Source organism: Odocoileus virginianus, unplaced genomic scaffold, assembly GCF_023699985.2.
Source record: "Odocoileus virginianus isolate 20LAN1187 ecotype Illinois unplaced genomic scaffold, Ovbor_1.2 Unplaced_Scaffold_2, whole genome shotgun sequence".
Lineage (NCBI taxonomy): Eukaryota > Metazoa > Chordata > Mammalia > Artiodactyla > Cervidae > Odocoileus > Odocoileus virginianus.
This window is the reverse complement of record NW_027224264.1, coordinates 5,602,495-5,628,397: the sequence shown is the minus strand read 5'-3', so window position 1 is coordinate 5,628,397 and position 25,903 is coordinate 5,602,495. Positions and strand designations below refer to the sequence as shown.

At 36.8% G+C, this 25,903-nt stretch overlaps 1 protein-coding gene across 9 annotated transcripts in view; it reads left to right on the top strand.

Annotated features, from left to right (window-relative positions):
- ZNF280C (zinc finger protein 280C) overlaps positions 1-18,539 on the top strand; it is a 61,355-nt gene extending 42,816 nt beyond the window's left edge. For 7 of the 9 annotated variants that reach the window (XM_020889704.2, XM_020889706.2, XM_020889703.2 and 4 more), the window contains 5 exons: positions 2,284-2,415; positions 6,477-6,796; positions 7,267-7,407; positions 12,120-12,182; positions 16,131-18,539. In XM_020889704.2, the coding sequence (XP_020745363.2) occupies positions 2,284-2,415; positions 6,477-6,796; positions 7,267-7,407; positions 12,120-12,182; positions 16,131-16,341 (867 nt within the window). In that variant the 3' untranslated portion in view covers positions 16,342-18,539. The remainder of the gene's footprint in view (positions 1-2,283; positions 2,416-6,476; positions 6,797-7,266; positions 7,408-12,119; positions 12,183-16,130) is intronic. The other 2 variants (XM_020889710.2, XR_011485925.1) reach the window with 2 other exon arrangements.
- The last annotated feature ends 7,364 nt before the right edge of the window (positions 18,540-25,903 follow it).

Here is a 25,903-nt window from a genome sequence, read left to right as displayed (position 1 = left end):
CTTTTACAGAAGTGAGCAAAACAATTTGTGCCTTCTGAAATTGGCATTATGGGGGTGGGGAGAAACAGAATGAGAATGCATATTATGTCTGAATGTATGTGTATTCAAGCACATGATAAGTACCATAGGAAAGAAATACAGGAGGCAAGGGAATACCAGGGCTTAAGAGGTGAAAGAGCAGGTTTTTTAAAAAAAAAAAAAATATATATATATATATATATATGGGATGGTCAAAGAAGTCTCTCCAGAGGAATTAAGGGAGTAAGCCATGTGGCCATCTGGAAGTGAATGTTGCAGGCAGAGGAGCCAGTCGGCAGTGAGGTGAGCATATATCTAGATGTTCAAGAAGCAACAAGGAGGCCAGTGTGTCTGGCACATGGTAAACAAGTGAGAGGAAGAGTAGTAGGAAATGAGGTTGTAGCAAGAGAATGTGGGGAAGATATTGTAGGTCCTTGGAAGCCACAGTCAGGATTTGGGAGTGTTACGGAAAGCCATGCTTAAGCACATGCGAGATCATTCTGGCAGCCATGGAGAGAAGAGATTGTTGGGAGAAAAGAGTAGAAACCAGGAAAAGGTAGGAGACTACCATGAAGAGTCCAAGTGAGTGACTTGGACTGATCTGGTGGCAGTGGTAGGAGGTGACGAAAAGTGGAAAGATTATGGTTTTATCAATGGAGTGGGTGTGGGGCGTTGAGAGAAAGAGTTGAGTGACCAATTTCTTTCATCCTGAGCAGCTGCAAGAGTGACATTCTCGTATATTGAGATACTGGAGACACTAGGGAAGGAACAGATTTTTTGCAGGGTGGATGGGGGAAAATCTGGAGTTTAATTTTGTCCATGTGAATGAAATGCATGCTAGATATCAAATAGTGATGTTGAGTAGGCAGCTGGATGAATGCTATTTGAAATCATGAAATTAGATGAGATATATAAGTACAGAGAAGAGATTTCCGGCAGCTCTTATCTGAGCAATTTTCTGTCATGCTGTTTTGCCATCCGCTTCTTGACTGAGTTTTTTTTTTCCCTCTTTCCCCTCTCTTGAGCACATACAGGTGAATTTGTTTATGTTGGCTGTAGCTATGATATAATGCAATTAATATTACTTCTAAATAAGATGAAACCAAAATAGTAATACAAATACATTATAGTTATATAGTGCTTTGAACTTAGTAAAGAATTTGTATTTCTCCAGTGCCTGTTATGCACCAGTAATGTCTAGATATTTTCATATATGTGATCTCATTGGATTTTCCTAAATGGTTACTTGTGTTTTAAGTGGAAATGATGAGCCTGTGGAAACACACTTCTAGAGAAAACATTCTTTGGTATTTGTATGTTGTTTCAAATTTACAAATAAATATAAAATGCATCTTTTAATGGACGAGTGCATGTACATAAAAATTACAGTTGCTAATATGTAGTAGAAAAACCAGTAAGTAGCTATGAGTAAGTGCCTTACATCTCTCTTGGGTCCTGTTTCCTATTGGTAAAATAATAAAAGGACCAGCTTTGAGAAGGAACATGGTCAAGGAGTTCTCAAATAGTAGATTCAGATCAGTTGTTCTGATTTATGCTTCCATAGCCATGCTGTCCAATATCATAGTCACTAGCCACATGTGTCTATGTAAATTTAAATTAGTTTAAAATTAAAATTTAATAAAATGTAAAACTCCATTCTCTGTTGCACTTGCCACATTTCAAGTGCTCAATAACCACATGTGGCAGTGGATACCACTTCAGACAGTGCAGCTATAAAAGTCATCACTGTTTAAAGTTCTGTTGGACAAACATTGCTTTATACAACCGTTCCTATAATGTGACTCTTTAGGGAGTTATCTGGTTAAATTTGCTTAATTTCAGAAAGTTCAATTTATTTTACCAACTTGCAAAACAAATGGAAATAACAAATTATTGATCTTTCCAAAAATAAGTTGTAATATAGCTAGCTCATTTTCACAGTATCATATGTTTGAATAGTTTATTCTTCACATTTATATTTAAATAAACTCATACTACAAATAGCATAGGACTTGTTCCATTGTAATATAATTGATATAACTATCATATTGATTACCTGTATTATAACAAATACTTTGAAACCCAAATACTAATGTAAGAAGTACTTTTTAAAAATGAAATGTTTTGGTATTTATGAAACGATGTGGTAAAATTTTGGCTTTTAAATTCTTAAGCGGTTAGAATTAAGAGCAATTTCTGATCCTGGGATTTGTGGTGGTAGAAATTATTCTTTCTAATATTATTTCTAATATTTTCTGTAAACAGAGGAAAGCAATTTATCGTTGTACACAGTGCAGACTGCAATTTTTGACCTACAAGGCGAAACTGGAACACAAGCTTGAACATCGGACATTTCTAAAGCCTAAAGAGCTAGACGGATTGCCTCCTGGTACAAAAGTGAGCTGTGCTTTTTTTCCCCTGGTGTTTTTCTTTTTTTACAGTTTTTATTTTTGGCTTATTTATTTTTAATTGAAGGATAATTGCTTTACAATATGTGTTGGTTTCTGCTATACATCAACATGAATCAGCCGTAGATGCTGCCCTCTCCATTTGTCCCACCCTGTCTTTTCTCCCGTGTCCACAAGTCCGTTCTCTATGTCTGCATCCCCAAAAGTGAATTTTAAATTGGTTGTATTCTAACATTATATGACAATAGAAATAAATGCCTTATAATATTAAAAATTGATTTCTGGTTGTCATCAAAATTTTTTTTAGGTTTTATCATTCTTATGCATAGAAAGACAATTTTCTACCCATTGTTTTTGAGTTGATTGAAATGTGCTATATTGGAGCATATTCCTTTGTAGTGAGTGCAACTAGATTAACTGTAGACTGAGTCAATGTGTTGTTTCAATATCCTATAGTCTGTTTTTGAGCTTTTCCAGTTGGCAGCTTATATGTCTGCTTCAGCTGGTGAGGAATCATGTTTAATTTATCTTTTTGTCTCCAACATCTGTTATAATGCCTTGAATGCCATGGTTTGTTGAAGTTAGTATTACTGAAACTACTCTTAGAGAAGCAAGTTCTCTTGATTAACATTGCTGTGTTAAGTGAGCAAACATACATCTGACTACAAATTTCATTTTCCCTATTTGCCTTATGTACATCTGTTTTCTCTCACTTCTTTATATAAAGTCAGCTTTTGACTGTTTGCTCCAATGGAGAGAGACATAATCCAAAGTGAAATAATTCCCAAACACTTAACATATTTTGAGTACTAACCTTTGAATGTGAGTATGTCTGCTATTTGAGTTCATTAAAATAATGGAAAGCAGTGCTCTGAAGCTGTAGAGGGAGAGAAGCTATCCAGTATCTTTCCCTATAGACCATTCATTCCATGCTGGAAGAAGACATACAGAATTCTAATATTAGTATGAGCAGTGCAATCCTCTCTCATATCTTCCCTTATTAATAATAATAGTAATAATTAGTATAGTACAATATTATTAAAAATGACACTAAGTGTCTTGTTCAGTTCGGTCGCTCAGTAGTGTCTGACTCTTTGAGACCCCATGGACTACAGCACACCAGGCCTCCCTGTCCATCCCGGAGTTTACTCAAACTCATGTCCATCGAGTCGGTGATGCCATCCACTCATCTCATCCTCTGTCGTCCCCTTCTTCTCCCACCTTCAATCTTTCCCAGCATCAGGGTCTTTTCCAATGAGTCAGTTCTTCACATCAGGTGGCCGAAGTATTGGAGCTTCAGCTTCAGCATCAGTCCTTCCAATGAATATTCAGGACTAATTTCCTTTAGGATGGACTGGTTGGATCTCCTTGCAGTCCAAGGGAACTCTCAAGAGTCTTCTCCAACACCACAGTGCAAAAGCAGCAATTCTTCGGTGCCCCACTTGGTAGCACTTCAGAATTAAGTTTTCAGTGTGCTTTTTCATTCATTCTATTATTTAATCCCTGGAACAAACCAATGAGGTAGAGAAGGCAGGTATTATTCCCGTATTACAGATGAGGAGGCTTAGAGAGGATGTTACTTACTCAAGGTCACATGGCTAGGAAGAGGTAGTATTGAAAGTTAACCTCAGGTTTTTTGACTCCTATTTCAGCACTTTTTGTAGATACTAAGCCACAAGTATTTCATAGGCCTTCCTCATTTGCTGTTCCTTACGTACATGGCAGTAGTAAATCAAGTTATTAAAGAAAATGTTACTAGGTGACTGTTTTTCACTATTAACCAAATGGGTATAATCAAACATTTATTTTTCTGAATATTAACTGATAATTTTTTTATTAGCTCCCTCTCAGAAAATTCTGAGTATTAATTAAACTCTCCATGCTGTATGATGAATTGCGGTAACTGCCAGAGTAACCTGTGGAACCGTAAATCCTGCTCGATGAACTCCCAGAGAGAGCAGGTCACATTTACTGGAGATCTGTTCATTTGTTTTTAGAGGGGTGTAGGTTCTTTTTTTTTAATTGAAGTATAATTGATGTACAATATTGTATGTTTCGAGTGTGACATAGGATTCTGGAGATCTGTTTTATAGTTACCAAGGAGTAATGCAGGCCTTTCCAGAGTTATCTCAGGATTTGAGATTTAAATTTTGACCTCTATATTTGCAAATATAGCTATTCACTTATATCGGAACATAAAAGAGCCATAGGATGAGCTCTTTTGACCTATTAATATTTCTGTTAACATATAAATGCCATCAATACAAAACCAGTATTACAACAGTAAATAAATACTGAGGTGAATTTCGTTTAATTGGTGTGACCATAGAATAAGAGCTGACTCATTGGAAAAGACTCTGATGGTGGGAAAGATTGAGGGCAGGGAGAAGGGGGCAACAGAGGATGAGATGGTTGAATGGCATCATCAAATCACTGGACATGAGTTTGGGCAAACTCTAGGAGATAAGTGAAGGACAGGGAAGCCTGGCATGCTGCAATCCGTGGGGTTGCAAAGAGTCGGACATGATTCAGTGTCTGAACAACAACAACAATTTAGAATAAATTGGAGACTTCTTTGATTGTAGTTTATACTTAGATATATAACTTTTTGTATGGCGGTGATTTTTTTTCTGGTAACAGCTTTATTAACATGTAGTTCATATACCATGCATACAATTTACCCATTTAAAGTATACAATTCATTGGTTTTTAGCATATTCACAGAGTTGTCAAAACATCCCTACAATCTATCTGAGAACATTTTGTCATCCCATATCCATTAGCAGTCACTCCCAATTTCCCCTCCACGACAACAGACAAACTTTAACCTGTTTTCTGTCCTTATGAATTTTCCCATTCTGGACATTTCATATAAATGGAATCATATAATATCTACAATATGTGGTCCTTTATGGCTGATTTCTTTCACTTAGTATAATGTTTCTGAGGTTCATCCATGAGGTTCATCCTGTAGCTTGTATCAGTGCTTCATTCTCTTTTAAGGCTGTATTAGTACTTATGTACCTTTATGGCTGAATATTGTTCCATTATATGAATATACTATATATATACTATATTTTATTTATTCACTCATCAATTGGTGAGCATTTGGGTTGTCTCTATTTTTTGGCTATGATGAATAATGCTATCAGGAAATTTCATGTGCAGATTTTTGTATGAACATTTCCCTTGAGTGGAATTGCTACGACTGGAACACATAAGGGTTATATGATAATTCTTATGTTTAACATTTTAAAGAACTGCCAAACTGTTTTCCAAAGCTACTGTACCATTGTACATTCCCACCAGCAATATATGAAGGCTGAAATTTCTCCACATCCTGTCAGCACATGTTGCTACCTGTCTTTTTCATTATAGCCATTTAGTTGGTCTAAAGTGATGTATTACTGGAGTTTTGATTTCCATTTCCTTACTAATGATGTTGAGCATCTTCTCGCATGCTTATTTCATATGTATATCTTCTTTGAAGAAATGCCTATTCTGATCATTTGCCCATTTGTTAATTGGGTTGTCTTTTATTGAGTTGTAAGTTATGCTGTATACATGTGCCTTATTAGAGATATGACTTGCAAATATTTTCTCTCATTCTGTGGTCATCTTTTCCCTTTCTTAACAATGTCCTTTGAAGTACAAAAGTTTTCATTTTTATGAAGTCCATTTATCTGTTCTTTCTTGGGTCTCTTGTGCTTTCAGTATCATACCTAAGAAATCATTGCCTAACCCAAGGTCATGAAGATTTACTCCTATGTTTTCTTCTAAGAGTTTTACAGTTTTAGCTCTTACAATCTGGTCTTTGATACATTTTGAATTAATTTTTGTATTTAGTATGAGGTAGGGTCCAAATTCATTCTTTTGCAGGTAGATATCCAGCTGTCCTAGCACCATTTGTTGGTAAGACTATTATTTCTCCCCTTGAATTATTTTGGCACCTTTGTCAAAAACCAATTATGCTTTGCATGATGTGTGATTTTTTTAATATTAATGTGATGATTAATTTTCTAAAAGTATATATTACCTTTATTTTTATAGGTGACTCTCCGAGCTTCAATTGGAACTCTTCATTCAGGACCATCACCTTCCGGGAATATTCTACCTTCCAGTAGTTCTGCAAGCACTTCTCTTCAGACCTCATCTCCAAGGTCCAAAAGTACAATTACTGGAAGTCCTCTAAAATTTAGTGCAAGTGAATATAAGACAAAAAAGTTTCATGCAACTGCATCCCCTGAAAGTAAACCTGGTACAAGTAAGCAAGGTAGAGTTGTAGGTAAAGGCAGAGCAAAAACCTCTTACAAGCCAAAGAAAAAACGCCACAGGAAGAGTAGACTCAGCATAGCTTTGAAGAAATTAAGGTAATATATTTTATTCCTGATACACATTCCTATTTCAATATTAATATTCAAGGTTATTTTAATATAGCTTACCATATCACCAGATAATGCACATTTACATGATAATCACTTATCTGGCATAAAGGCCAAGAAAATAATAAAAAGATACTTTTACTACTGCTGAACAGAACTTTGAATTACTGTACTTATTTTATAATTGCCATCTTCTACACTAATCTTATAATTTGTGCTTATATCTTATGATAGTTGAATTGGTTTATGTGATCCTTTTTATTCCAAGGAAACATTAGCTGATATTAGAGTTTTTACTTACTCTAGCTTATTGTTTCAAAGCAGATTTTCAAATTCCAAGTCTCTATTTAAAGATTTAATTTAAAAGTCTTGGCTCCAATTAATAAAACATGAATAAGTCTTTACCTTATTTTTTGGTTTTACAATATATTTTTATCATTTTTTTCTGTCTCCATAAGGGTTCGTCGGGGAGTATACATGTGCATTGAATGTCATTCCAGAATAAAAGATTTTACAAGCCACTTTTCATTATTTATGCACTGTGATTTTTGCAAATACAGCACTAACTGTAACAAAGCCTTTGTAAACCATATGCTGAGGTGAGTTAAACATGTACACAGCCAGTTATAACTACCATTCAAGATAACTTGGTTTTTGAAAACAAAGCCACTTTGTCACATCAAGGATCTAAAAAGATCTAGCAACAGGGAGCTTCTAGGATATTACCCAATATTGTTTTCCAGCATAATAACTCATGAAATTAGTGGGACAAATTTTTAGGAACAGTTAAGCTAATGAAATTAGAATAGGTTTAGTAGGGAAGTTATTTTTCTAAGTCTTTCAAAAAGTGGTCCATAAAATTTCAAATGTTCCAAAATATCTTATCAAATAAGTGCATGTAACTATGCAGTGTCCCTCACTTCAAAGCAATCTCTTTTACATTGCTGGTGGATTCTTTACCAGCTGAGCCACCAGGGGATCCCCAAAGCAATCTCTTTTAGAGACTTCAGCTTTGTCAGAAATGCTGGGAACATCATCAGTGCTCACATGCTCACTCTCTTGTGTTCTTTATCGCTCATTCTCCCTCTAACCCATCTGTCTGTCCATTTGTTTTTCAAGGCCTCCATCTTTGCATTCATTTGATGAAATGTGAAATGAGACTGCAGGAATAGTCCAGTCATTACATTACTGTTGGAATTCTTTTTCATATATCAATTATTTTACATTATTTGAGCACCTACCCTGTACTCTATGCTAGAGAAACACTTCAAAGCCCACATTACTTTCGTTTGAGTCTTATTAGTACTTTATTCCTGCAGTATGGATTTTTCTAAATAAAAATTGTTCAGATATAAATATGCTAAGTTGATTATTCAAATGGAGGTAGGTCTGTTTAAGTCAGAAATAAGATATAACCAATAAAAGTGGTTTCTTATATAATTAGCTTATATAACAATAAAGGTCAAGTACCTTTATTCTGCCTCTGTGTTACTTTATGGTCATAGTTAGCTACCACTTTCAAGGATTTGCCCACAATTTTTAATGCCTTCAGCACTTAACTCTCAGTGTTTTTTTCCCCTTCATCGTACCTTGGCTTTCAATGCCAGCACTTCACATCCACCTCTAAGGCATTAAAAAATGCCACCATCCAATGTTACCTTATCATATACAATATACGTTCATTTTGAAATCTCATTACTTGAAGACTTTTAGTCTTGGCTCCTCCTTTCAGTCCAGTATCACCAAATCCAATCTTATAGTTAACTTCAGCCTCAAAGTCATCGGTTGTGAATCTTGCTTTGTTTTTTGTTCTAGTATCCTTCACATCTTCAGCCATGCTTACCTTGCTATCCTTGACTCTTTTACCAACTTTTTGATCTTTCTCTTTGCTCAGTTCTAGACTGTGCTTGATTTAGTCAGCTTTGAATCTATCACCTTTAATTTTAATGTGGTCCTGTCTTGTCTTAAGAATACTTATTTGTTTTTGTCTACAACATCAGGATTTTTTTCTAGTCTCTCAATTGTTAACCTTGCCCACTAATTACTCAGAGGTCTTTTTCATTTTTCCCAAGATTAACCTTTTTGTACCTCACATTTCTTCCCTTCATCCAGACATTAATCTCAGAAAAAGACATGTCCACTTTTTCAAAGTTAGTTTTGCCCTTCATCTCCTCCATTTCCTCCATAATCTTATGCACCCTCATTTCATCTTTTTCTCTGTACCACATTCCTTCTGCCTACAAATACTTTCAGGGTTTTTTTTTTTAGTATGAGGGAGAGTTGCCTCTAATTTGCGTATTTTGTTGTCTTCCTTTCGCTGTCAACATTTGTAAAAAGTATATATGACAAAAACCACTACAATATTGTAAAGTAATTATCCTCCAACTAATAAAAAAAATAAAAATAAAAAAAGAAAAAAGTATTCTTATTTGTCATTTCTTTACCTTTTGCAATTTGAATATCACTCCCATCTTAATCAGTTCAAGCTGCCCCTTTCAAGATTATCAGTCATGTCCTAATCACTAGATGTATTCACTGCTTTCATTCTTATTCTTCTATGAGTTCTTTAAGAGTATTTGATACTTTCGATCACTCACTTTTGAAACTCTTTTCAAGTTCTCCTAAATGATTACCACAGTTTTTTTCTTTTTTGCTCCTCCTATTTCGTTACCTTTTCTTTCTTCAGCTCTTCTTGCCTCTTTGCATTTCTTTTCTTGGTACATTAACCACTCTGAGAGTTTTATATTTTACCTTTCAACTGTAAATCCTCCAGTTTCAATGCTAAGTTTTCCTGAGATCCAACTCTTCGTCCTAAACTTTTTGATAGATCACGGGACACAAATAAGTCAAACATTTTTGTCTGTCTAGGATCCAAGCTATTATTACCCCCTCCCCTTTAAGCTCAGTCTGTTTCAATGCATCGTCTGCATAAATGTGGAGCATCACCTGGAAATAATACACTTTTAAGTTTCTGAAGCCTATGGTGTTCTCTTGATATGGCACCATTCATCATGGCTTCCTGAAAATCTACCTTTCTGTAATTTATCACTCTGCCTCACAAACTACTGCAGTGTTTCTGCACCTATGCCTCAGTTGTTCCAAACCAGACTCCAGCCAACCTTTCTCTCAGTATGCTCCTGGGGGGAATAGTGGTCTCTTATTCTGTGCCAAACACATGGCTGCTCCAACAGGGCTTTAATTCTGCCCTGAATTTATAAGAGATTAAATTGAAAATTGTCTTTGTATTCATTAAGTTCATGGATCATTCTGTCCTCTCCCATTTGCCATAGGCTCCTCAACTGTCTTGTGGGACCTCTGGCCCCATCCTACCCCCAAAATATCCCCAATTGGCCCTAGGCTTCCTTCATAAACTTCTAATTTCCAGTGAGCCCCAAGCCTGCACTGCATCATCGTCAGGCACACTTCTCGTCCGGCTCATACAGAACTGAAATCCCCCACTTCGCTCTTCTGAGGGCTTTGTGAGTCTCTGTGTTTCCGCTGCTTCATTCTTGCCGTGCTTCCTTGGTTGCCTCAAGTACCTCCCCCGAATTGGATGCCCTCCCTCACTCTGACTCAGTGTGGACTTTTGTCATAAGATTGAGCTGTGTACATACAGAAGCTTCGTTTTCTCAGAGGTCAAGTACCTTTATTCTCAACCCATACAAACTCTAACCATACCAGACAGAAGTCAAGCCCCTCAAAATAATTGACCTTCCCCAGTGTATAGTTTGTCCCATATGCCATAGAGTGACTTTTCCTTATTCTTTGTTATTCTTTGGCATGCGCCTCTCCTTCCCTCTCATTTTACCTTCTGTGAAGTATCTGATCACTGTGGCCCTTCATAGGAATCAACTGTTTTTTTGAGTTCTGTACTGTTCAGCTATTCTGCCTCATATTAAATATGTGTCTGTCTTACCTACTTGACAGAGTGATTCTTTGTATTCACCATGGCACCTATTCTGAGGACTTTTTCTTGGGAGGGTAGGTAGTCATTCTTTTCCCATGTGTACATGGTATGTTGATGGATAGTTACCACGTGTCTGAGGATATCCATTGAATTGATGTGTTGCCTAGTTTGGGTCTGTCAGTGCAAGCTAGGGTTAGTACTTTTCAAACTTTAGTTTGTGAAGGATCATCTGAAAAACTTACTGAAACTCATTTCTGGGCACCACCACCAGAGATTAATTCAGTAGGTCTGGAGTGGGAGCTGAGACTTTGTATTCAGTATTTCTAATAAGCTCCCAGGTGATGCAGATGCTTCTGGTCCTATGGACCACACTTTGAGTAATACTGTGCTATGCCAAAAGAAAGTGAAAGTGTTAGTCGCTTAGGCATGTCCAACTCTTTGCAACCCCATGGATTGTGGCCCACCAGGCTCTTCTGTCCATGGAATTCTCTAGGCAAAAATACTAGAGTGGGAAGCCATTCCTTCTCCAGGAGATCTTTCCGACCCAGGGATCGAACCCAGATCTCCTGCATTAGTAGGCAGATTCTTTGCCTTCTGAGCCACCAAGGATCCTGGCTAATTCTGCCTGACTTTCTAATACAGGAAAGCTTTCCTTATCAACTTAAAAGGCAGTATAGAAGCTGTTAGCATTGGCTGCAAAATTTGGTTAGTGGTTTTCTGTTCTGTGCATAGAGGAAGTAATGTTTTAACTCAAGTTCTGCTTCTTTTTTTTTTCTTTTTTTTAAATTTTTATTAGTTGGAGGCTAATTACTTTACATCATTACAGTAGTTTTTGTTATACATTGATATGAATTAGCCATGGATTTACATGTACTTCCTTTAATTCATATTCTTTAAAAGCTTTTCCAGTAATTGCAGAAGATTCTTTAAGTATTTCATTTTGCTGATGGTAATGTCACTTGGCCTAAGAAACAGTTTCTTCCAGGGTCATTCATATTCTTCCCCAGGCTAAGTATATTAAGATTAGAAAGTAATAATTATTATTCACAACAGTTTATATTACAGCAAAATACATCATTAGCAAATAATTTTTAAATTGTTCTCAAATCTTATTAAGTGAAAAAATTAATTTGATGCTCTTTGCATGTTTATCTCAAGTTATTTTTTTTATAGCAGTGAGGTATAATCATTTAAGATTATTCTCAGGGAAACATGTTAGAAAATACAATGATAACATGAAATGTAAGATAAGAATCTTGAATTAAACAGAGATGCTAATAGAATTTTATAATTTAAATTGTGGTCTCTTATTCAAAACTAGGAAACTAAGCATAGGCTTGAAAAATTGTCATAAAGTTAATTAATGACTTACCATATAATCTCATTTGTCTCTTGTCTTTCCAGCTCTCATAGCAACCAGACAACTAAACGGTTTTATATTTTTAAGAGACATTCTAGAGCTCTCAGGTAACTAATTAATCTTTTTTTTATTCTCTATAGTACTTTTTAACCTGATGCTGGAATGCCTAGTTTGGAAAATGAAACGATTGCTACTGGACATAATAGAATTCTATTCATTATATACTTAGATCAAAGAGGGGATTACCTAATATTCTCCAGCTAAACTTTGTTTCAGTTATATTAGGCATTAAGATGAAACTTTTCATGAATTTGCATTATAAAATTAAAAAATAAGGCTCTCCAGCAATATTTGAATATTTTAAAAACTTTTAAGATAGTTGACAAAGTGACTAACACACTTTATTTATTTTTTCATTTATTTTTATTAGTTGGAGGCTAATTACTTCACAACATTTCAGTCACACTTTTATTTTTGAAATAAAAATACACAACTTGTTTACTATTCAGAGGAATTGTGAACATTTCTTAAAGGATCGATAATTAATGTTGGTTCTACCACACACACTTAGCTTAGAATTCACTAAGGACCATTTTTTCACATTCTTCTAATTCCTTTTCACTCCATTTTCCTTTGGTTAATTATTTTGTTCATGCTATCATTGCTATTTGAGATACCAGTGGCAAGATCTTTATATTAAGAGCATCAGGCTAAGACATAGACTTAAGTTTAGCCAACACTTGTTTTAATGCTTTGGGTTAGTGGAAGAGGAGAAGAGGGATGCTGTGACTCAGGATCTTATATTTTGATCTCTTCTGCCTCGTTTGCTCTTCCCCAGATATCTGCATGGGTAGCTAGCTCTGTCGCCTCCTTTAGGTCTCTACTCCAATGAGTGAGGCTTTTCCTTGACCTCCTCATTTAAAATACCATCCTTTCCCCAGCCCCACTCCTGACGCTCCCTATTTCCCTTTCTTGCTTTGTTTTTACTTCATGGCAACTTTTTACTGTTCAATAGATTGTATATTTCACCCTCTTGTTTACTGTCTGTGCCTTCTCACTAGAGTGTGGTATGATTTGGATATTTGGCTATGCCAGAAATTTGCTGGGCTTTCAGTAGTGGCCTGGCATATGGTAGGCATTCTGTAAATATTTATTAAGTAAATTAATATTGAAAGTGACATATGTGGAGTGTGTAGATGATAGACTAATAATAGCTCATAGGAAGAGGAAAGTTTTATTCCATTTTTTAAAATATATCAGTGCAATTTTAAAACTATTGGTAAATTCAAGGAATTAGGAAATACTAATAAACTTTAGATATTAACATTTACTAAAAATTTTTTATAATAATGAAAAAGATTTATTAATTCTAAGGATGAGAATTTAATTTGATTTTTTTTTCTGCACCCCTTTTTATTTCCATCCTATAATAAAGAAAATAAATTGGAAATTACCAAACACTTTCATATGTGTGGTGTCACATGTGAATCTCTGTAATTCTGTCCTGAAGGTAGGTTCGTGTCTTAGTTCAGGTGGCTATAGCAAAGTACCAAAGACTGAGTGGCTTATAAACAATAGAAAGTTATTTCTCACAGTTCCGGAGGTGTCTGAGGTCAAGGTGTCAGCAGGTTCAGGTTCTGGTGAGAACCTTCTTCTTGGTTTCAGACTACCTTCTCATTGTCTCCTCCGGTGGTGGAATGAGGATGACAGAGCTCTCTGGAGTCCCTTTTCTAATTTGATTTTTATCTCACTATTGTCAAACTGAGTTTGTGCACTTGGTTCTTAGATTTAATCGTACGACTTTTTTTCTCAACTAGGTGAGTCTCAAATTTAAACCAAAAATTGGTGATTTTCTTTTTTTTTTTCGGTGATTTTCTGTGTATGGGAGTTTTCATACTTAAAATTTTAAGAATAGTAAATTTATAATTGTTATTAAAATACAGTGTTCATTTTTAAATTCACTGTACATCTGTCATGTATAACACAAGGTAGCAAATTCTGTGAAGATGGCAGTGATGAAGTAGGCTTGGTACCAGCCTTCAAGGAATGTACAATTTATAAGACGTGAACATAAGTAACTACAGAAATTAATACAGGGAGGTTTGTAATAAGTGCAATGAGAGTTACTGATTTGAAGAGAAAGAGAGGTTTCTACTTATAAGAAGAGGCACAGGGGCATTTTAGTTGGAAAAAGAGCATGAATGAAAATTAAGAAAGGAAAAAAGCAAAATATATGCACAGTGAATGACAAGTAGTACAGTTTGGATGAAGCATGAAGTTCATATAACATAGTACTAAGTTCAGAGTCTGGGAATAGTTTTGAGCTTAGATCCAGATTGTGGAATCCTTGGAAAGGCCTAGGGAATTTGGACTTAATTTGAAGATGTTGGGAAAAACCATTGGTGCTTTATGTAAAATCAAGGATACTAAAGGAAGATCAATTTGGAGGGGTATACAAGGTGAGTCGTAGCTACATGAGGCATGTGCATGCATGTGTGCATGCTTAGTCACTCGGTCATGTCCAACTCTTACAACCCCATGGACTGTGGCCTGCCAGGCTCCTCTGTCCACGGAATTTTCCAGGCAGGAATACTGAAGTGGGTTGCCATTCCCTTCTCCATGGATCTTCCCCACCCAGGGATCAAACCAGAGTCTCCTGTGTCTCCTGCCTTGCCAGGCAGATTCTTTACCACTGAGCCACCTGGGACGCCCACATGAGGTGCATGGACTGATTAAGACTATTGCAGTAGTTACGACTGATTCAATAAGATATCTGGGTTGAAGTGGTGAAGTGGTATCATGCCACATTTAAGAATATGAGCGCTAGAATCAAAAGGTTCAGTTTCAGACCTGGTCCTGATCTTGGTAAGTTACTAAACCTGAACCTGGCTTCTATAAAAAAAAGTTAAAATTACAACATCTACCTTTTTGGGTTGTTACATGATATAGGTGAGATGATATATCTAAAACCTTCAGCCTACACAGAGTAAGTGCTCAATAAATTGCTAATATTGCATGTTATAAAGTTTTTCAGATAGTGACTGTCTTAAGGAAAAAAGAGTCAGAAATAGCTACAGTTTTGAGCATTTGTGTCAGGGGCATGGCATTAAGGAGACCAGTCAGGAGGAATGAATGACTTTTCACAGGTAAGGAGGAAAGTATATGACTTTAGTTTGATGAAGATCATTTCTGATGAGACAACTCAGTGAAAATATACAACAGGCTGTTAAGAGTAGAGCTGCAAGAGAGAAGTTAGTCTAAGCTATGCTATGAATTTATTCCTATGTGGGTAAAGTACTTAATTTTGAAGTATTTAAATTTAAAATGAACTGCAAAAGTGTATTTATGCTTTGTTAATAAGCTAATAATAATAATTGCATGATTTATTTATGTTTACATAATTTATTTTTAAGACCTCATTTCTTCTCTGATTTTATCATCGTTTAAATAGGACATTAGATTGTAGGCTTCACAGAGTATCCTTTTTTGTTCACTCTTACGTTTGTAACACAGATACATACTAGTAGTACAGAGTATGTAAAGAAGGTTCTCAGCAAATGTATATTGAATGGATGAATCTTGCTTTGCTGATGGGCAAAGGCAGAGAAAAATTGTGCCTTGCACAAGTTATACAAGTTGTTAGTGGAGTCCTGATTGGGTTTTAGTTCTCTCTTCACTCATAGCTTTTAGAAAACACATGAGAGGGACTGGAGAAGGAAATTGCAACCCACTCCAGTATTCTTGCCTGGGAAATCCCATGGACAGAGAGGCCTGGCGGGCTACAGTCCACAGGGTTGCAAAGAGTTGGACACGACTGAGCGACTAAAGAACAGCAGATAGAACACTAAGCGTTCACATAATTTAGACATGGTTATGCCATTTTCTAGAGACATACCATTTCATATATATCGGGCTTATATGACAAAATTTGGAAATGGTGGTCACAACACACACAAAAAAACTAATCAAGTTATTACATAGAAAAATAATAATTGAATTTGTGTATGGATTTTTTTTAAGGACAAAAACCTGTTCTTTCTTATTTTTTTTCATAGGGGCGTTACTGCAGTGTGCCTTAAATGTGATTTCTTTGCTGATTATACTGCTCTCGATCGTATGGCTAAACACTTGAGTCAACACAAAACTCACACTTGCCGAGTTATAATGGAGAATAGTACGTATATAAAATTGTGTTACTTTAGATCTCTGATATTTATTCCAGTGTTTTTGATCAACCACAGTACGGGCTCTTACATATTAAAATAATACTTTCATTCCTCATACATTCTTTTTTTTTCTTTTATTTTTCCCTCACACATTCTTTAAAAACATTTTATTTTATAATGAAGTATAGTTGATTTACAATGTTATATTAGTCTCTGGTGTACAACACAGTGATTTAGTTATACATATATATATAGAGAGATTCTTTTCATTACAGTTTATTGCAAGATATTAAATATAGTTCCCAGTGCTATACAGTAGGACCTTGTTCTTTATCTATTTTATATATAGTAGTTTGTATTTGCTAATCCCAAACTCCTAATTTATCCTTTCCCTCCCTTCCCCCTTCTCATTCCTCATATATTCTATTTTAAATGTAAAACTCTTTCTAATTTCAGTTCGTAAAAGTACCTCAGCTCTTGAACCCACTCCTGCGTAAGTTTAATATTCATTCAGTGCATTTTTCTTTGATGGATTGAAGCACTATTGCATTTACTGAATGTATCACTAACAGAAATTTAAAATATTAAAGTATTTTGTTTTTGTTTTTGTTTTTAAAGCCTCTGTTGAAATAGATTCCTGCTCTATGGAGCTCGTGACCTGGTGCAAGACAAGTTGGAATTTCCTAAGTTCAAAGTTCTGAGTGTTTTCTTACACAAAGGCAGTTTCCTAAGTTCAAAGTTCTGAAGTGTTTTCTCATACAAAAGGCAGTTAAGCAGCCAAGTTCATGACATTAGCTCTCATTATTCAGCTCTTTTCAGCTTCAAATGGGACTAGGTTCTTATTCCACCTTATCTTTGTGTCAGGTTGACATATCTTAACATATGCTTTTTTCCTGTTGGCTGTCTTCAAAAATAACTTCTGTTGCTATGGTCTTTTCTTGCTTTGCTTAAAATAATTCGTGTTTTTCTCCACTATACTTGCTTTCAGAATACTGCATTCCAAATGATGTGACTGTTCACCTTTCTTGTCTGTTTTGTCCGGTTTCTTAGTTAGTTTCTTAGGAGATTACATTACATTTTTAGGTAAGGTAGTTATCTCTTTCTTCATTCCTTGTCTGTCATTGTTCTATTTTTCATATTTTTCAGATGCAGAAGCAACACAGAAATTTCAAATAAAGTCCAGGGTATTCCTGGTCAGTGTCCCCCTTCGATGGACACGTCTGATGCCTGTTCTCTCTTTCCAAGGAATGTGAATTATTTGACTGTGAGACCTCCTCTAGATTTTGGCCTTAAGAAATCAAATCTTAGGGAGAGTCCCTTCCTTCATGACTGGCCTCCCATAAGACTGATGCTAATTTGGCGAGAGATGACCTCAGGGCCTACCAAATAGAGCACAACTTTCTGCTGGGGGCTTTGGTTCTTGATCTTAAGCTTATCGGTCGATTCTGACCAAGAAAAGCCCATCAGATCAATGCTTCAACATCCAAGTTGAAGTTTAATCATTCTGGCTGCTGCCCTTTTATCTTCCTCTAACGTGCATGCAGTCCAGGGAATTAAAAACTGGTTATATAGGGAACCAAGGTTACTTTTACTTTCATGTTCTTGGAAAACAGCTTTCTGAAATTACAATTCCAACATCAGTTATTTTTACTGTTATTTAAAGTTGTTGCCAGTACTAAATCCTAGACACATTCAGCAATACTAATATTCAATTTTTTAAATTTTTTTAGTCTAATTTTATCTTGGTTTTATGTTGTCTTTGCCAAATTTATTAATGTCTGTTTTGTTATATCCTCTTTTCTTTCTTGTCTTTAAAACTTGTTTTGTGTTCATTTTCTTTCGTTAATAACTAAAAAAAATCCTTTGAATTCCCTACAAATTTTATGTAGCTACCTATTGGCATCTTCTTAATTTGGTAATTATTCAGAGCACTAGATGTTATTACATCCACTGTCTATCTTGGAACTATTGTTATCTTAGTGATTGTGAGTTCAAAGGCATGAAGAATTGGCAAAGAACACTTTCTACAGACCTTAAAACGAGTTTTAATGTTGCATTTCTGTACATCTAATGCATACTATCTTAGCCATTAATGTAATTCCTTTGGATAAAGATAATATATTCAGAAAATATTGGGACCAAAAATTGCACTTGTTTCTTGCCCATATATATATACAGATGTATATTTTTTTAAATTTGGTGTTTGTTTATTTTGGTTACATTGAATATAGATTTGCTGAACAGTTTTGATGTTATTACTTATTTTTTTAATAAAAGTTTTGAAATTTTATTGTGAAAGTGCCTCTGGAATTATTTTCTAATAAAGAACTTCGAATAAAAGTTGTAGATTTTGTCATATATCTAGGAGCATTTCTTTACTTCTTACATGGAAGCCTGATTAGGAAGGCCTACAGACAGCACTTTATTGAATCCATCTTGTAGTTTTTCCTTCAGCACAGTTAAAAGCTCACTATGTGTACTTTAGGGATTCCCAGTGGTAAAGAAGCCACTTGGCCAATGCAGGAGGCTCAGTTTCGATCCCTGGGTCAGAAAGACCCCCCTAGAGGAAGAAATGGCAACCCACTCCAGTATTCTTGCCTGGAGAATCCCATGGACAGAGGAGCCTGGTGGGGTGTGGGCAACAGTCCATGGGATTGCAGAGAGCTGCACACAAGCACCCACACGCATCCGTCATCCATCCATGTATACTTCTGTAATTTTTAGAACTTTGAAGACTGGCATGAAGGTGGGCAGGCTCAGAATTTTCATCGTGAGTGATTTTTACTCAATCATGAGTGAGTTTTATTTTTCCCTCTTAACATTAGAACTTGAACTGTAATTTGAAACTTTGTTTGAGCTGCTATAACAATACCATAGACTGGGTGGCTTGTAAACAATAGAAATGTATTTCTCATTATTCTGGAGGTTGGAAGTCAATGAACAAGGTGCTGGCAGATTCAGTGTCTGTTGAGGACCCCTTCCCCTAGTTCATAGACAGTTGTCTTCTTGCTGTGTCCTCACGTGGTGGAAAGGACAAGAGTTCTCTGGGGCCTCTGTTAAAAGGGCATTAATCTGATCATGTGGGCTCTACCCTCTAGACCTAATTACCTGATGAGGCCCCACCTCCAATACCATCACAACTGGGGATTAGGTTTCAACATATGAGTTTGGCTGGGAAAAGGGGGACACAAATACTCAACCTATAGCAGAAACATTTTGAAAGCCAATTTCAGTGATCACTTGTTAATGTAGTCTACTCCTTGTAACTCAGTCAAAAGACTTGAACTTACTATTTTTGATTTTCCAGACTGATTTCTGCTGTAAATGGCTTTCCAAAATTTCCAAAAGTTGCTTGTTTCTGGGTGGACTTGGTGATAGTCTAGTCTTTAGTTCCATGTTTGTATCTTAAGATGTTTCATTTACCATCTTTATACCCATTTTTTACTTTTTGAAAATCGTCGTAAAATTATGTAACAAAATTTACCAGTTTGTTTTCAAGTGCATAATTTATAAGTTAATTACACCAAGTTTTAAACTTTTGCCCAGGAATAACATGGTTTTAATGTAGGTTCTCTTTTTATATAGATTTTCTCTGCCTCTGTCGTAGTTCACAAATAGGAAAACCACATTCTTGCTATAGTAATTATTTTATTCAGGGGTGCATCTTTGTGTTCTTCCATAGGATTCTATTTCCAGAACATATATTAAGTTCATTTTCTTAAGTATAATGCCCTTAAAATTCTGTGTCCTATATCATCATTTTTTTTACTTCATTTAAATAAAATATCTCAGTACTAAGCTTGCTTATTATAGTCAGTTGGGTTTTAATTGATGCTAATGAGTTTTAGCTTGACAGTCTCATCCCTTTACTTTCAGGCTAGTCTCAATAATTCTTTCACCTGATTCAGAAATAGCCATCTCACACGAGTGTTTCTTGGTTACAGCTGAATAAAAGGTGTAATTGACTCGGTTTCAATTTATCACTATTACTGGAAAAATAAACTCAACTACAAAGACTTGAGTTTCTTATTCTGTTTCCTCAAATTTTGCCAAAACACCTCTTTGGGCCTCGTTTATTGGTTTAGCAAATGTTTACTGAGCACTTCCTGTGTGCCTGACACTATTCTAGATGCTGGTAAAATTGACTGAAATCTCTGCCCCTGTGGAGTTTATTTTTCAGTGTTGGAAGACACAACAGAAAATAAGGGAAGTATATATTGTGTTAGATACTGAACAATACTATTGAGAAAAGAACGGGAGGATAGTATGGATTAGTAGTTGCTGCTGCTGCTGCTAAGTAGCTTCAGTCGTTTCCAACTCCATGTGACCCCATAGACGGCAGCCCACCAGGCTCCGCCATCCCTGGGATTCTCCAGGCGAGAACACTGGAGTGGGTTGCCATTTCCTTCTCCAATGCATGAAAGTGAAAGTGAAGTCATTCAGTTGTGTCCGACTCCTAGCGACCCCATGGACTGCAGCCTACCAGGCTCTTCCATCCATGGGATTTTCCAGGCAAGAGGACTGGAGTGGGGTGCCATTGCCTTCTCTGGGATTAATAGTTGGGAGGTTGCAATTTTAAATTGGTGGCCCAGACAGTCTTCCGTGACAGGGTGACAACTGAGTTAAAGATGTGGAGGTGAGGAGGTGAGCCACTTGGGTATCTCTCAGAGCATTCCAGAGAGAGGACAGCAGAGGGGAAATTGGAATCCTCACTCATTGCTGATGTAATGCAAAATGGTTTGGGCACTGTGGAAAACAGTTTGGTGGTTGCTCAAAAAGCTAAACAGAATTACCATACAACCTAGTAATTCCACTCCTAGGTGGAAAGACTCTAAAGCAGTGACTCAGTGGTACCTGCATGTTCATAGCACTATTCACAATAGCCCAAAGAGGGAAACCAACCAAATGTCATCAGATGAAAGGATAAATTCTAATATATTCATGGTGGTGGTTTAGTCGATAAGTTCTGTCCAACTCTTCAACCCCATGGACTGTAGCCCGCCAGGCTCCTCTGTCCATGGGATTCTCCAGGCGAGAATACTGGAATGGATTGCCATTTCCTTTTCCAGGGGATCTTCCTGACCCAGGAATTGAACCCAGGTCTGCACTGCAGGCAGATTCTTTATCAACTGAGCTGTGAGGGAAGCCCTTGTATATTCATACGATGGACTATTATCTAGCCATAAAAAGGAATGAAGTAATGACACATGCTACATCAAAACACATGATGCTAAGTGAAAAAAATCATAGGTCACATTATGTAATTATATGAAATACATACAGTAGAGGCAAATCCAGAGATGGAAAGCAGATTGGTGTTTTCCAGGAACTATGAGGAGGAGGGAAGCGGGAGGAACTGCTTCAGGGTGATGACAGTGTTCAGGCACTAGATAGAGATGAGGGTTGCACAACATTGTCAGTGTACTGAATGCCACTGAATTGTTCACTTTAGAATGGTTAATTCTACAGTACGTGAATCTTCTAAGAAAAAATTTAGCAAACTAGGAATATGAAGGAAACCTCCTTAACCTAACTTATACCTAGTAAAAACATACAGCTAGCATAATGATGAGAGGAAGAAAAAGAAGGGCCCTGAAGTGGGGTTATGCCTGGCTCAAGGAAGAGCAGCAAGGCTGATGGGGCTGCAGGAGAGTTGAGGGGAGGAGGACAGTAGTAGGAGATGGGGTCCGAGAGGTGATGTGGACCTTGCACTATAGAACCTTACAGGCAATTGTGAAGATTGGATTTTTATTCTGGGGTAGGAAGCCATCAGTGGATTTTGAACAAAGGAATGTTTTTGTTTTGTTTTTTTGTTGTTGTTTTTTTTTTTATTAAAAAAAAGGATGAAAAAGCTGGCTTAAAACTCAGAATTCAGAAAACTAAGATCATGGCATCCAGTCTCATCACTTCATGGCAAATAGATGGGGAAACAATGGAAACAGTGACAGACTTTTTTTTCTGGGGGTGGGGGGAGACAAAATCACTGCAGATGGGGACTGCAGCCATGAAATTAAAAGACGCTTGCTTCTTGGAAGAAAAGCTATGACAAACTTAGCATATTAAAAAGCAGAAACATTACTTTGCCAACAAATGTCTATATAGTCAAAGCTATGGTTTTTCCAGTAGTCATGTATGGATGTGAGAGTTGGATCATAAAGAAAGCCGAAAGAATTGATGTGCCGAAAAGAGTGCCGAAGAATTGACGCTTTTGAACTGTGGTGTTGGAGAAGACTCTTGAGAGTTCCTTGGACTGCAAGATCAAACCAGTCAGTCCTAAAGGAAATCAGTCCTGAATATTCATTGGAAGGAATGATGCTGAAGCTGAAGCCGAAGCTCCAATGTTTGGCCACCTGATGAGAAGAAATGAGTCATTAGAAAAGACCCTGATGCTGGGAAAGATTGAAGGCAGGAAGAGAAGGGGACGACAGAGGATGAGATGGTTGGATGGCATCACCAACTTGATGGACGTGAGTTTGAGCAAGCTCCAGGAGTTGGTGATGGACAGGGAAGCCTGGCGTGCTGCAGTCCATGGGGTCGCAGAGTCAGACATGACTGAGGGACTGAACTGAACTGAACTGAACTGAATAAAAAAGTGTAGTTGATACAGCAAAGTGATTCACATATATATATATATATATATGCTTATGTGTATATTTTTAAAATATTCTTTTGCTTTATAGGTTACTATAGGATATTGAATATAGTTTCTTGTGCTATACAGTAAATCCTTGTTTGTCTATTTTATATATGGTAGTGTGTATCTGTAATCTCAAATTCCAAATTCATCCCTCCTCTTTTCCCCTTTGATAACCATAAATTTGTTTTCTGTCTGTGAGTCTATTTCTATTTTGCAAATAAGTTCATTTGTATCATTTTTTAGATTCCACATATAAGTGATATGATATTTGTCTTTCTTTGTCTAACTTACTTCACTTAGTATGGTAATCTCTAGGTCCATCCATGTTGCTGCAAATGGCATTATTTCAAACTTTTTATGGCTGCATCATATCCAAGTTTGTGTATGTGTGTCTGTTTGTGGGTGTGTACCTCACATTATCCATTCATCTGTCAATAGACATTTAGGGTTGCTTCCATGTCTTGACTATTGTAAATAGTGCTGCTATGAACATTGGGGTGCATGTATCTTTTTGAATTAGAGTTTTCTCCAGATATATGCCCAGGAGTGGGATTGCTAGATCATATGGTAACTCTATTTTTAGTTTTTTAAGGAATCTCCATACTGGTTGTTAGTTCACATTCCTACCAACAGCGTAGGAGGGCTTCCCCTTTCCAGATGAATACAGGAGTATTTTATACCTCAATGAAAAACAAAAATTCTTAAGTACAGTCAACAGGATCACTCTACTGCTGACTTGAGAATAGGATGAGGGGGACCAAGGGCAGAATCAGGGAGATCAGCTTGGAAGCTATTGTAATAACCCAGGTGGCAGATAACAGGGATTTGGGTTAGGATGGTAAGAGTGCAGGTTTATAAGTGGTTCAGTTAGGGCTAGATCGTGAAAGTTGAGCCAACAGAATTTGTTGATGGTTTTTAGATGTGAGATGTGAGAGAAAAAGTGTTTGGGGAACAGCACAATCAGTAGCCTAAGCAACTGGGAAGAGGACGTTGATATTAACTGAAATGGAAAAGGCTAAAAGAGGAGCAGATTTGGGAGGGAAGGTAGGGACTTTGATTTGGGGCATGTTTGAATTTGAGATGCCCATTAAATATCCAATTGGGGATGTCATGGACATTCTAATGTGTGAGCTTGGAGTTTAGGGGACAGGTCCAGGCTATCAGTAACATTTAAATCTTTCAAGTCACAAGAGTGAGATCTCCAAGGGACACAGTAGAGGTAGAGAATGGACAAGGTCCACAGATAAAGCAGAGAGATGAGATGGAATCCTCGGAGGAGACTGAGGAGTGGCTAGTGATGTGAGGACACCAGGGAAATGGCTGTATCCCTGACCTCGGTTGCACTATTTATAAAATGTGGGTAGTAAATTGTTCTGAAGTTCTTGGATTTTATTATTATATTTTGGTTATACCTATATGTAATTTGTTCTTAGAAGAAAGTGAATTCAGAAAGTGTGTTCTTGAAACTATTACTATCTTCAGCTGATTTTTATCTGTTGAGTTTCTTGTTCTATAAAGTTTACTTCCTACGTAAACAGCTTCAAGAGATTTTCCTTGATACTAAGATTATGAGCTTCAATCCTGAACTCCACAGTAAAGCCTCCCTGTACCTTAAAAGGGCAGTTTGGTGGGGTGGCTAAGAGCCCAGGGCCTGCAGCAAACTGCCTAGATTGGACTTCCTGCCCAGCCAATGACTAGATTTTTGACTTTGGGCTCTGTGCTTCAGTTTCCTCATTTGTAAAATGCAAGTAACACTACCTACTCCTAGAGTTAAGGGAATTAAATGAGCTAATATGTGTATATAGCACTTAGAGTAGTGATTGGCATCCAGGAATGTAAGTCATCATTGTTACTATTATTGTTAGTCTATTACGACCCTTCCTGATTTTGTTTCTACCTTCTTTTATTCAGATTGAATGGCCCTAGTCTTCCCCCCTATTTTTCACTTCCACCTTCCAACACCACTTTTACAATCATTTTGGTCAACTTTCTTTTCCTAATCCAGTACCTAGTACCTTTTCATAACCTAGTACCATTTTTTCCCTAACCTACTACCCAATGATTCTTTCTTGAGAACCACTGTTGAAGCATACAGTACTGAAGGTACCATTAGCTTTTGGTGTCTCAAACTCACCAGACTTCTATTTTTAGGTAACATGTATGAACACTCCTAGGTCTGGGTCATAATTGTCTTTTATAAATAGTATTAGGGCATTTCCCCTAAATTAAACTGCCTTATACTTGATCACACCATGGTTCTCCTCATACTCATACTCACACACCTCAATTCTCTGATTTTGAGATCATTCTACAATCTCACTTCTGTCTCTTTGGTATTCGACCACCTGGAAAATCTTGCTTGCATCAACCAACTTGGAGAGCCTACTGTTTTTAATCCTTCATACTGAAAAATTATCTATTTTTCCATACCACTGGATTGTATGGTGGTGTGAAGGGAGTTCAACCTTGCAATAAGATAGTCCTAGATTTAAATCCGGGGTTTGAACCTAGCCAGCTGTGTGGCCTCCAGTGAATTACCTAAACTTGTCATGCCTCAGCTTCCTCATCAGTGAAAGGTGTGTGTTTGTGTGTGTGTGTGTGTGCATATGCAAGGCATATATAGAAATAAATAATTTGGCACTGGCCTGGAAAACAGTAGGCCCTCAATAAATGCAGCTGCTTACACTAATACCCCATGAATGTTAGTGCTGTTTCTGCTGCTGCCCCTGCCATGACTGCTTCCATTGTTGTTACTCTGTTACTACTGCTGGAAGGAGACCGTGGGAATACACATCAGTGGAATCTTCTCATTGACAGCTTTAGAAGCAATCCATCAGCAATGTGGTGATCTGTAACTTTGGCTTATAGTTCCCAGGTCAGGCGATACATTCCTCCAAACTGTGAGGTGGATAACATCTTATCACTGAGCTTCAGTTACACGTGCTATAATTCTCTAATGTCAGAAATGAGGGTAGTTCTGGCTTTTCCTGTCACGACAATGATAAGACACTGACTCACTAAAAAA